This window comes from Gavialis gangeticus, unplaced genomic scaffold, assembly GCF_001723915.1.
Source record: "Gavialis gangeticus isolate Ggan-Ray unplaced genomic scaffold, GavGan_comp1, whole genome shotgun sequence".
NCBI lineage: Eukaryota > Metazoa > Chordata > Crocodylia > Gavialidae > Gavialis > Gavialis gangeticus.
Genome location: NW_017728997.1, coordinates 30,369,234 through 30,382,041, shown reverse-complemented (window position 1 = coordinate 30,382,041; position 12,808 = coordinate 30,369,234). Strand labels below are relative to the sequence as shown.

Genomic DNA, 12,808 nt, shown 5'->3' with positions numbered 1-12,808 from the left:
CTATCCAATTTGTCTGCCTTAAGTCAGACAGTGAACATGCTGGTTTCATCGACACTGTTGCCCAGACTTCCCTCTATATGTAAGTCGGTCACTGGGTAGTCTCCTTCGGCCAGGACCAAGTCTAGCAGAGCATCACCTCTGGTTGGCCCATGGACCTCCTGAGTCAGGAAGAGCTCTTCAACACAGGTCAGGAAGGATCATGACTGATCCAACTTGGCCGAGTCTTCCTCCCAGGAGATGTCTGGATAATTAAAATTGCCCATGACGACTATGTCATGTGCACATGCGACCTCAGCCAATTCTCAGGTGAACTCCAGATCGAATTCCTCCCCCTGGTTTGGTGGTCTGTAGTATACACTTACAGTTGGGTCTCTCTTGCTGCATCCCTCCCCCCTCGCAACTTGACCCAGAGGGTTTCAAGCTGTCCATTTTTGGAGCTGATGTCAGTCTCCAAGGAGGTGTAGTGGTTTTCCACATAGAGAGAAATGCCTCCACCTTTCTTCCCTTTCTATGTAGGATATAGCCCTCTATAGCTATGCTCCAGTTATGTGAGGAGTTCCACCAGGTCTCCGTCATCCCTATAAGATTGTAATGCACACCGGAGAGTGGGAAGGCTAGCTCGTCCTGCTTGTTCCCCATGCCCTTGGCATTAGTATATAGGTGCCCAAGTCCTCCTACTGAGGCCACAGACTTCCTGTCTCGCTGATGGAGAACTAGTCCCTCAGCTCCCACAAAGTGGCTCTCCCAGTGTCCCTGTCTACGGGGCTTACTTGTATGTTGGTCCCAGGACATGTTTGAATTTGTGTATCCCCTGTCTCCTAGCAATCTTAGTTTAAAGCCCAGTCCAAAAGATTGACCATCCTGGCTGCGAACAGGGACTTACCTTTCCTTGTGAGGTGGATGCCATCCCTTCCCAGGAATCCCGTCTCCCTAAAGTGCATGCCATGACCAAGGAATCCAAAGCCTTCTCAGTGGCATTGGTGTTGGAGTTATCAGTTCACTTCCTTGATGCATCCTTTCCTACTGGAACCATGGCCTGAAACAGGGAGCACAGAAGAAAAGACTACCTGGGCCCCCAACCCCTTGAGCCCAGCTCCCAGAGCCCTGTAGTTGCTCATGACCTGGTCTGGATTACTCCTGGCCTTGTCAATAGTTCCCACATGGATGAGGAGCATGGGGTAGTAGTCGGAAGGCTGCATGAGCCTGGGGATCCTCTCTGCTATATCTCAGATGCGTGCCCCTGGGAGGCAGCAGACCTCACAGGCTGGGGGTCTGGACAACAGATGGGTCCCTCACTGCCCCGCAGGAGGGAGTCACCTCACACCACCATCTTTCACCTCCTCTTGGGGGTGACAGCAAGCTGCTTACCTTCCTCCGCTTTGTCATAATTTTAATAGATGTTTGTAGGTAGGAGGCTGCCCATTTACTGCCCTGATGCTGAGGGTATAATACACTGCTCTGACCTTCCCTTTACCATGTCCCATGCCTCACAGATGGCATTCACTTCCCCTATTACTCCCCCGGGCCCATTGCTGAGCCACACTCTGCCTCTGGCCCAAACTTGGCCTCAGGTGTCCTTGGACATACCTTGGCCACATGCCCTCTGCTGGGGCCTCTACTCATGCCCCCTCACTGGGGCCTCTACTCACACATGCACTCTGAGCTCCTGGCCTCTCATTAGGCTCCTAGCCCCTCACCCTCTGACCCGCTACACTGGGATAATACTCCGCCCCCTCACTGGGAATTTCATAGATTTCATAGACATTAGGGCTGGAAGGGAACTTGGAAGATCATCAAGTCCAGCCTCCCCGCCCAAAGGGCAGGAAGTCAGCTGGGGTCATAGGATCCCAGCAAGATAAGCATCCAATTTACTCTTGAACGTGTTCAATGTAGGTGCTTGAACCACCTCCGATGGCAGGCTATTCCAGACCTTGGGGGGCTTAGACAGTAAAGAAATTCTTCTTTATATCCGGCCTGAAATGGTCTTGCAGTAGTTTATAACCGTTCGACCTTGTCATCTCTTGGGGCACTCTGGTGAACAAACATTCCCCCAGACCTGGTGGTCACCCTGATAAACTTATAGGTGGCCATCAGATTACCCCTGAGCCTGCGCTTTTCCAGGCTAAAGAGCCGCATGGCTCTCAGCCTGTCGTTGTAAGTTCTGTTTTCTTGACCTCTGATTATGCGTGTGGCTCTTTTCTCATAAAAGGAAATGAGATTGGTCGAGTAAGACCTATCTGATGGGCCTTGTGCCCCCTTGGTGTCTATTGATGTGCCTGGACCCCACTGTCAGCTTACGGTGTACCCAGGCCTCCGACATGCTTGGACCTCACTCTCCTTCAGGCCTTCACTAGGCCTTACTCTCCTTCAGGCCTCCCATGAGGCCTCAGGCCCTTCTGGCCCCTGTGTTGCCACTTAGCCTCAGCCACTCAGGCATTGGGCCTCGGGCCCTCCTGGCCCCGTGCTGTTGCCCAAGCCTGGTGCTTTTCTCTTAGGGTGTGCTCTCCTAGCCTTTCTCTTAGGGTGTTCTCTTAGGGTGTGCTCTCCTAGCCCAGGGTGATCTACAAGGCAGTAGGGACTGAGGCTTTCCAGGGCCCCATACTTGCCTTTCACTAGGGAGGCAAAGGTGTAGCACTTCCTGGGGACTGCCCTGCCACAGGCGGACCCAACACACCATCCAACCCCAGCAGGGTGTAGTTTTAGGTCATTCCCCAGGACCACTGCAGGCCTACCTGCCCTGATCTTTCTTCACCCCTCTGGGCTCCTTGACTTTCTTCCAGGACTGCTCTCTCCTGGGTAGTCTGTTGTAGCCTCCATCTCATAGCCTGCCCTCAGTCACTGGCCCCATCTCTCCCAGACCCCCTTATATCTCCACCTATCAGGAGAGTGGGCTCCATCCTCCGTCTTTCCAACGTGCTGGCCAGCTGACCACCTATCCTCTCTTGGCAGTGATGCTCCCCCCATTGAGAGGACCCTCAGCCTCCTTTAGGCTCTGGCCCCATCCCGAGGCCAGTCAGGGTGTCAGTAGCTCTCCACAGACCTGGCCTGCCCCTCTCAGTGGGCTGACTTACCCATCAGCCCTGGCCCCCTTGCTTTAACCAGTGGAGATTCCATGGCCTCAGGCTAGCAGCAGCTGACCTTCCTATTCAGCAGGAGTTCATCTCTGGGCCCCACATTACAGCAGTCCATTCTCACTGTCTGCTGTCACTGGTGCTCCACCGATCTTATATCCATCAGCCCTTTATTCCACTTTACTCCATCTGAGCCGCTGGCCTCACCACCAGTTCCAAGCAGGGGCTTGCATAGCTCCTCAGTAGGCCCACAAGCTCTAAGCCCCTTCCTAGGCTGGCCTATGCCTTCTCTAGGCTTAGGTGTACATGGCTTCTCCTCAGCCTGAGGCCAACAGCCACTTCCTCAGGGCTTGGGACCCCGCTGAGCCCTTAGGAACATCCATCTTCCCCACAGTTCCTACCCTGACCTCCATTTATCCTGATAGTAGTTCCTATGTCCAGTCTAGCTTCACCTGAACCACAAAGTGGCAGCCATTTTGCCTGCAGGCATTATATCAGCCTCAGGAAAAACACTTGAAGATGGCCACCAACTCTATTTCTACACACAGACAGACTTTATGGAACTGGCACTCTTTTTGCTGGGTTCAGACCTATTAACAATAATGAAAATAGCAGCCATTTTGAATGTGGGAAACTTCAGACTTTTTTGTGTTATCATGAGATAATTTTTTTTTTTAAAAAGTACCCTAACATTGCCTGAGTCACAAAATGTTGTGACAAGTGGTATAATTATAAATTATACTTACATATAAAATAAGTCCACAGACATGCACAAACATATATACAGACTTTATATCTAATAATGCACTTCATAAGCACTTTTCTGTTGGCCTTGTTAGTTTCTGTGCAGTTTAAGATCTTGTGCCTAATTCTCTGAATCTTTGCCCTTTGTACAGTTATCTATCCTTGTGCAATGTAAATATAAACTCCTACTATTCTTTTACTCTTTACCTACTTTATTGAGGACTGTGTGACAATACAAGCTTCAATACCATGGAAAATCAGGCCTTAGGACCCCATTCTTCATTATGTTTGAGCTTTATGGTTTCTTTCAGTCTCAGTTCTTCATCTACACACTGAAGATAATAAAAACACCCTACAGGAATTTTATGAGCGGGAATCTGTGTTTTCCGTTTCCCATGGAAAAATGGAGAAAAACATGGATTTTCCCATTTACCAGAGCAAAACATGGATTTCTTGTTTTAGCAGAGAAACCCATGGAATTTGCCCTTTTGCAAAGAGCTCTCTGCAGGCTGGTAGAGTCCCAGCCTACAAAGAGGCTGGGAGGGAACATGTTGAGGGCACTCAGGCATGTGCATGCCTGGCTTCTTGCTGCACTCCCAGAGGAACACGGGGGACCCAGGCCCCCCAGATCTGTGCGTAGGGCAGAGGTGGGGGCTCACTGCCAACTGTGGGCTTGGGCTCCTGCCTTTTGCAGCCTGGTGGTGCGACCCAGTGCAGCAGGGCAGAGTGGGGCCATGCAGGAAAGCTGCTTGCTGCTGCGAGCTCCACACTGCCCTCTACTCTGGAGATGTGTCCCCTGCATGCAGTAGGGGCAGCGGCATGGGGTTGTGCCCCTCACTGCTGCCACATGCACAGGGGATGTATTGCCAGGCCAGCGCAGCAGCAAGCAGCTTTCCTACATGGCTCCAAAGTCCCCTTCTGCACTGGGCCGCACCCACCGCACTGTGGAGGCCCCAGGGAAGGGCAGCAGGGTGGCAGCCAGAGCCGGCCCCCCGCACAGATCTTGGGGGCACGGGTCCCCCTACACCTCCAGGAGTGCTCACAGCAGTGGGGAGCTGCCCCCCCCAAGCCCACAGCAGGCAGGCAGTGGAGGTTGGGGAAAGCCAGGCTTCACTCCTGTGGGGGCAGGAGGCTGTAGATCTGGGTCCCTGGCCCCATAGCCCTTGGCAGCTGTGGGGTGAAGGTGGCAGGGAGCTGTGGGTGGGGGGTAAGGGGCATGAGCAGGGCCAGGGGGCTGTGGGGTGGGGAGTGAGGGTCCTTTCATTTTAATCACAGATTTGGGGTGCTTTATCATAGAATTTGCAATTTTTTATCAGAGAATTTGTGATTTTTATCAGGGAAAACCAGGATCCCCGGTTATGAGAATAAAAACTTTAATCTTAGAAGGCTGCTCAAAAGCTACTGTTAGTCATGTAAGTTCCAAGATAAATAAAAGGCCCACAACATTTTCATATAAGTTAATACTTCTTTTTTTTCTGGTATCCTGGCAAAAAGAGGTGTCATTCACTGGGTGTATCTACACGTGCAATTAGCGTGTAGCAATAAACTACAGCACAGTTCACACCAGAGTTTATTGCTCCCAGGCACAGTATTTACATGTGTGCCCGGGACCACAGCACGTTGAGCCAGGTGAAGCAGCCCTGGCTGGCAGGGGTTCAGAGCGTCAGCTTGGCAGCCCAAGGCTGTTCCACCCCAGCTCAGTGTGCTGGGGCATGAAGGTGCTCCAGTGTGGGGCTACCCAGCAGGCAGCCCCCACACTGAAGTACCCTTGCACCCCAGCCAGCCCCATCAGCAGCTACACATGAGTTTCCGTGGACTAAATAATTCCGCTGTAGGATAGTATTTGTCCTGGACAGTACTATCCTACAGCAGAGTTAGTTAATTTACTGTGCCCTAATAAGGGCCCTTTGTAGATGGTGACACACTACTGCAGAGCTAGTTAGTCAGCTCTGCAGTAAAGCACATATGTAGAGCACCCACTGTTGTGTAGTGAACTGTATCTTGTTTATTTATCAGCTGCCAACCCTTGGAAGTGGCTGGGTTTTCCTGAAGTTGCCTGTAAAGTTAAACACTTCTGTCTTCTTCAGTATGATAAATGCATAAAAACATAAAGTATAAGACAGAAGACACCTCTGCTAATTTTGAAACATCTTTAAATATATAAAAATAATAACATTGTTTATTAAATATATCAATCCACATGCAACCTTGGGGACTTCTTTCTGAATAACAGATCCAAATTTAGCCCATGAGGTTTTTCCTAAATATTTGTGAGAATTTCTGCATGTAAAAATAAGTGTGGCAATCTCCATTCATTTCAAAGTACACATTAAAGCAAACAGAGGCGAGACAACATTTGTAAATAATAGCAGCTACTACCACACTAGCTTTAGACCCAACCTCAGGACAGTAGTGCTGCTATTAGTTCCCTAGCAACATGCTGATTTTTAGCTTGTATAGTCTGAATTGCTGCCTGGCTTGGGTTTTTTTGTTTGTTTTGTTGGGTTTTTTTAAACATGATACATCAGAAGATAGAACTCCTGGGGTTACCACAGTATAAGACTACAAAACCAGATAACTGTGGACTTTGAAGAAATTTTAAACTATATTTTTCATCCTCTACTTTATAACCTACCGGATTTAGTAGTCAGAGCAGTTAGCAAACTTTGTATCATGGTGGTTATATAACAAACTGTCACACCCAACTTGTGGGTAACGTTCAAGTGGAAACGGGGACTAATGTTTTCTGAGTCACCAGTTTTACACTGAAATAACTTGTTTCACAAGAATTACAGCTGATTTTGCAGTAGTGTGAGAAAAGAACCAGGACCTCTATGTATTGTAAAATCTAATTTTTACTTTTCATACCAATGACTATAAGGGAAAATCATTATGAAAAACTTAGTTTTGCACAATACCAGAAAAATAATATTAAAAATAAACTAAAAATGGCAAGAAAAATTGTAAAATAAGTGGTATTTCTTATCGCTATGAAGTTCCGATTAATTAAAAATAATAACTATGGAGGATGATGGTAAGAAGCTAGGATGAGGTACAGAGGAACTAGCTAATAAGAAATGGATGATCTACTTAAGGGTTGGTTTGTTTGGTTTTGGGTTTTTTCCCCACTGTATCTTAAACAATAGGAAATTAATGAAAACTTCCTAGTTTGATAGATACCAACATAATATGCTTTATGTTCAGTAATATTTTACGTTGTTACTGAAATATCATATGTGGTTAGATTTTATAGATGATTTTTGTTATGTAATTACTTTTATGGAGCTGAACCCGGCCCCCCCCACGAAGTATTTGTTGCATATGAAATGGGATACTTAGTGCTTTAAAAGGATTGACATGACACTTCAGTTGATATTTAGCAGAAAGGCTTTTCTATCAATGGAAGTGTTGTACAAGGCAGGAACTTTGGGGATGGCAGGAGGTTCCTGGTCCTGGAGAATGACCTAAAACTATACCCTGCTGGGGCTGGATGGTGTGGTGGGGCTACTTTTGGCAGGGCAGCTTCAAGGAAATGCCACACCTGTACCTCCCCAGTGAAGGGTGACTATGGGGTGCCAGAAAGCTTCAGCTCCTGCTGCCTTGTGAGTTACCCCTTGGAGGAGAAAGGCTAGGGGAGCACACTCTGAGAGAAAAGCACAGGGGCCCAGGCCCACTGAGTGGGGCATGAGGTGGGACCCAGGCCCATAGTGTGGGGCCTGGAGAAGGGTCCAGGTTGTCTTCAGACATCTGAGGCCTGAGTGGGTGATTAGGCCATGAGTGGGGTACAGGCACATCTGTGGACACCTGAGACCCACGGAGTGCAAGGCCCCATACCCCCTGTGAGGGGGTAGTGTAGGAACTGGTGGCCATGTAGAGTAGGGCCTTATAGGTCCTGAAGGGCTGCACATGGGCCGACTGGAGTGGCAGCAGCCACGTAGAATAGGGCTGAGGGAGCCTGAAGGACTGGACATGGGCTGACTGGAGTAGCAGGAGTTGAGGCCCTAGTGAAAAGGGCCTGAATGTGAAGCCCTAATGGAGATGGCATAAGTTGGAGGCCCTAGTGAAAGGGTGTGATTGGAGGAGTGCAGTGAGGTAGTGAGAGTGCAGGAGGCCCAGATACGTATGAGGAGGCCTGAGGCATAGTTTTTACTCTGGATACCATCTGCAAGGCATGGGACATGGTATAACGGAGGTCAGAGCTGTGTATAATGCCCTTGGCATCAGGGCATAAAATGGGTAGCCTCCTGTATTTTACACTGGTTATTTACGGTATATATCAAGTCATGGCGGGTGAGACAGGGCAGACTGCTCTAGACAGGTGGGCAGGCTGATGTTGCGGGTGGCCTCTGACTCTCCCCGTCACCAGCACTATAAAAGCAATTACATAACATTCACCTATAAAATCTAACCACCTATGATATTCTAGAAGCCAACAGGGTGGAGAGTCATTGTCTTTGATTGTATTGTAGATATTAACCTTTCAGGTCCATACCTGGTTGTTGGTGAAATTGACATGCACAAAACCCTTGATCATTCCAGAGGTTTACCATTTAATTAATTGCAGTAGGGCTTGATTAATCAAATCAAACACCGTAAACCATGAATTGTGAGGCACTATATAGATCATTGTTACAGCAGGGCAGATCACACAATATTTGCCAACCAGCATAGGTGCCTAGATTACTGAGGAATGTGGTAACAAAGGAGAGAAAATCACTTTGAAAGGGAAACCTATTCATAATTGATTTAGGGTAGTTAGATATGGGGTGTACTCTGTGCCAAAAGCTGGAGATGGGATTAACTACTATATTGTATTTTTGGGTGGTCCAATCATGAGCTTGCATTCTTATGCAAAAGGCACTGTTAGAATGACTAACATATTGACATATTGCACGTAGGTCAATGACTAACATATTGACATATTGCACGTAGGTCCAAACTCTGGACAAACTCTGTCTAGCAGTAGTTCTTTTAGAAACAGAGATTTGTTGTGCATGTGTATTCATATTTTCTGTGAATGTTTCATAAGTTCAGGGAGAAAGGTATGTTGACTTCATTAGTCCTATTGATTTAGACTAGCTGAGCCACTGGCTGACAGAGTACACTTGCCTGTATTGTGGCATTACTGCAAATAAAACTGTTGATATTAGTGAAAATTACTTTTATGTGTCCATAGGGGAATAAAACCATTTTGACCTGATGTTAAGTTTTTTGTTAGGAGTAGTAGTTTTGTGTGCATAATGTGGTTGTGAAAGAGGATTCACAGAAGTTTATGGCTGGAAGTGACCTTGTGAGATCATCGGGTCCAGCTCCCCTGCTCTAGGCAGTAAAGACTGCTGAAGTCAAATAAGCCCAGCAAGGTGTGTGTCCAGTCTCCTTTTGAAGATCTCCAGGGTAGGTGCCTGCACCACCCCTGCTGGGAGTCTATTCCTGAGTCTGGTCACATAAACTGTGAAGATGTTTTTCCTTATCCCATCTGGAACCTTCTAGGAGTTTATGAACATTGCTCCTGGTTTTCGCCTGAGGCGCTTTGGTGAATAGTTGTTTGCCTAGCCCCTGATGCCCTCCCTTATATATTTGTAAGCTACCACCAAATCCCCCGAAGTCTTCTCTTTTCTAGGCTGAACAGTCCCATATCTGTCAGCCTTTCCTCACACGGCTTGCTCTGAAGGCCTCTAATCATATGAGTGGCTCTTCTCTGGACTGTCTCAAGCTTCTCCACATCCTTCTTGAAATTTGGCACCCAGAACTGGATGCAGTGCTCCAGCTGTGGCATCACCAACGCAGAGTAGAGTGGGAGAATAACTTCCATAGTTTTGCTTGAGATGCATCAGCTGATGCATGCCAGTGGATTGTAGCATCACATAGGTAGCTCATATTAATTTTATGGTCAGTTATGACCCCAGGTCCCTTTCAGAAGTGGCGCTAGCTAGTGTAGCACCACCAAGCCCGTAAGTTTGTTGTGGATTTTTCCTCCCAAGATGGAGCACTTTACACTTCTCAGGGTTGAACAGCATCTGGTTTTGGACTGCCCATCTAACTAATCTGTCTAGGTCCGCCTGGATTGTCAGCCTACCCTGATGCATGGCCACACTTCCCCACAGATTAGTATCATTGGTGAACTTTGCCAGCGTGCTTTTCACCCCCATATCCAGATCACTGATGAAGTTGTTGAAAACCACTGGTCCAAGTACCGAACCCTGAGGGACCTCACTGGCTACCTTCCTCCAGGTTGACACAGACCTGTTTATTAGTAGTCTCTGGGTCCAACCCCAAAGCCAGTTTCCCACCCATTTGACTGTTGAATTGTTGAGCCCATAGTCCCCTAGTTTTACCTTGAGAGCCTCATGGGACACCAAGGCAAAGGCCTTCCTAAAGTCCAAGTAAATGACATTGACCTCATCTCCCTTATCCAGATGGTGAGTAACCTGGTCGTAGAAGATGAGGTTAGTCAGACATAACCTACCCACAACAAAACTGTGATGGCTGTCATTCAGAATTTTGCCTTCTGCTACCTTATCGCATATGGACTCCATAAGAAACTTTTCCAGATTTGGGGTTGAGGTTAGGCGGATTGGCCTATTGTTCCCTGGGTCCTTTCTCCTCCCTTTCTTGAAGCACAACATTGGCCCTTTTCTAGCCTTCTGAGACCTTGCCTGTGCACCATGGATTCTCAAAGTTCATCAGCGGTCCTGTGATGACTTTGGCTAGTTCATTCAGCACTCTCAGATGGAGTTCATTTGGTCCTGCTGACTTATAGGTATCCAGCCTCCCTAGCTCTTCTTTCACCAGCTCTCCATTGCCTGTTGGTAGGTGATCATCCCTACTGTGAATATTCTGTGTCATATTTGCATATGGCAGGCTATCACTCTTAGACTGGTGGAATACAGATGCAAAGTACTTGTTCAGGAGTTCAGTTTTCTCCTTGGTGTCAGTGATCAGATGTCCAGATGCATTAAGCAGTGGTCCCACATTTCCGCTGGTTTTCCTTCTGCTACCTATGTACCTATAGAAGGACTTCTTATTGTCCTTGATTTTGGTTGCTAACCTGAATTCAGGCACCGCCTTTGCTTTTCTAATCTTCCCCTTACAGGTGTGGGCCAAGCTTATGTAGTTCTCCTTGGGGCCTATTCCTAGCTTCCATCATTGGTAAGCCTCCCTTTTCTTTTTCAGAAGATCTGCAGCTTCCCTATTGAGCCAAGATGGGCTTCTGGCCTCTGTGCCACCTTTTTTGCATACCGGTATGGACAACTTTTGTGCACCGAGGATTATGTCCTTGAGGAATGACCACTCTTCATCCATACTCTTTCCCTGTGGTCCATGATCCCATAGGGCATTACTCACTGAAGTCCTTAGCTTACTGAAGTCAGCTATTTTAAAGTCAAGAATGTGTACCTTACTGACAGATGATGGACAGTGAAAGTGATAGTGTCATGGTCACTGTTGCCTAGGTTACCCTCTATCATCAGATTACTCATCAGGTCATCCCCCTTGGCCAAAACTAAAGCTTTAGGATTTGGTCACTATTTTTGACTTCTTCACTCTACTTCTGTGAATACAAGAAGCTCTAAATTTCATAGAGCAAGGTGGGGCAAAGCTTAAAGCTAAAAATGCAGGTGTCCCATGTAACTCATTACTTGACATGAGCTGTTTCTCAGAGTGGAAGGGTACTTGCTTCTAGTGAAGGGTGATCCCCAGAGGGAGACATCCAGCTATCATTCTTTACCATTCACACTGCTTTGCCCTCTAGGTTTCAGTGTGTACATTATTTATTGGCTTTGAGCCAAAGCTCATGATTTTTTTCCCTTGCACTGCTTTCAGGCCTGTATCTTGGGCAGTGGGTGGGGAAAGACTGAGTTATAAATTGTCTGGGAGGAAGGCAAAGAGGAAATTAAAGCAATGAGTGCAGCACTTTGACTTGCAGTTAGTTGTTCTGAGAAAGGACAGGAAGGAGCAGAGGGGAATTTCAACTTGATTGCAGAGGTCACATTGTTTCTGCCACTGAAGATGACTCTGGCAGCCTGTGTCCTGCTGAGCTTGGTATTGAGCAGCTGTGGTGCTGGGGGATATGCCGAGCTGGTAATGTACAAGGAAGGAGGGTAATCTACTCCCTTCTTCCCTCTTCTACCCCTATTTATTCCCCATCAGATGGAGTTGAATTGTTTTGCATGATGGCCTGAGGACACCAAGAAAGGCTGCTTCTCTATGCAGTAGAAGCGGGTGGGTGTCACTGAATACCTGGAGGTGGGGTCACAACTGTGCCCCTTTCCTACCCACCTGAGTGGAACATAGACTCTATATTGAAAGATGTCAGTATGAAGGAAAAATCTTTCTGATAGTATGGAACATTTATATAGTTAGGAACTTGTCTTCTGGATCAATGCTTTTAGTTGGAAGATGAAGTCTCTGGTATACCCAGATGTCACTAGTCAAAAGAGTCCCTTTAGCATTTCAACTTTACTATTAAACGGACAAGTAAAATGCAGAATGAAAAGGAATAAAACAGCAAGAGTTCATTCTACAAATAAGCAAACAGATCAGATAACAGTTAGAAGAAATTAGTTACAATGACTAAAAGGGATAGTGCTGTCATTTTCTGAGGAAGCCCACTTTACATAGCATTTCTTGAATTAGGAAAAAATCTTTAAATGTCATATGCATATGGGGAGTTTGTTCCCTGTTGATTCCTTGAGTCTTTCTTTTTAGTAAAGAAAAAAAACCCTTCTAACAGATTACACAGTTGAGCTGATTAGACTAAACAATTTTGCCAGATGTATAAAGTAGGCAAACTTAAAAAAATAGAAAGGAAGATTATTCTCTAATCAATTTTTTTTGCTAGCTTTGATGCTTGTGCCTACAATACCTACAGAGTTTTTCAGCAGGATTGTGATTCTTTTCAAGTTACTTCTTTCTCAGAGAACTTTTGCAACCTTTTCTCCTATGCCTGAAGACGGGGTGTTTGTGCCCAAAAGCTTGCAATTAAAGATTTTTTT

At 46.8% G+C, this 12,808-nt stretch overlaps 1 protein-coding gene across 3 annotated transcripts in view; it reads left to right on the top strand.

The window, feature by feature from the left end:
- IL17RB (interleukin 17 receptor B) overlaps positions 1 to 12,808 on the top strand; it is a 51,150-nt gene that overhangs the window by 19,304 nt on the left and 19,038 nt on the right. Inside the window, exon 1 of one of the 3 annotated variants that reach the window (XM_019505009.1) lies at positions 11,022 to 11,894. The exons of the other annotated variants lie outside the window; for them this stretch is intronic. Coding sequence (XP_019360554.1) covers positions 11,823 to 11,894 — 72 coding nt within the window. The 5' untranslated portion in view covers positions 11,022 to 11,822. Of the gene's footprint in view, positions 1 to 11,021; positions 11,895 to 12,808 lie in introns of those variants that run through there. 3 annotated transcript variants of the gene reach the window in all.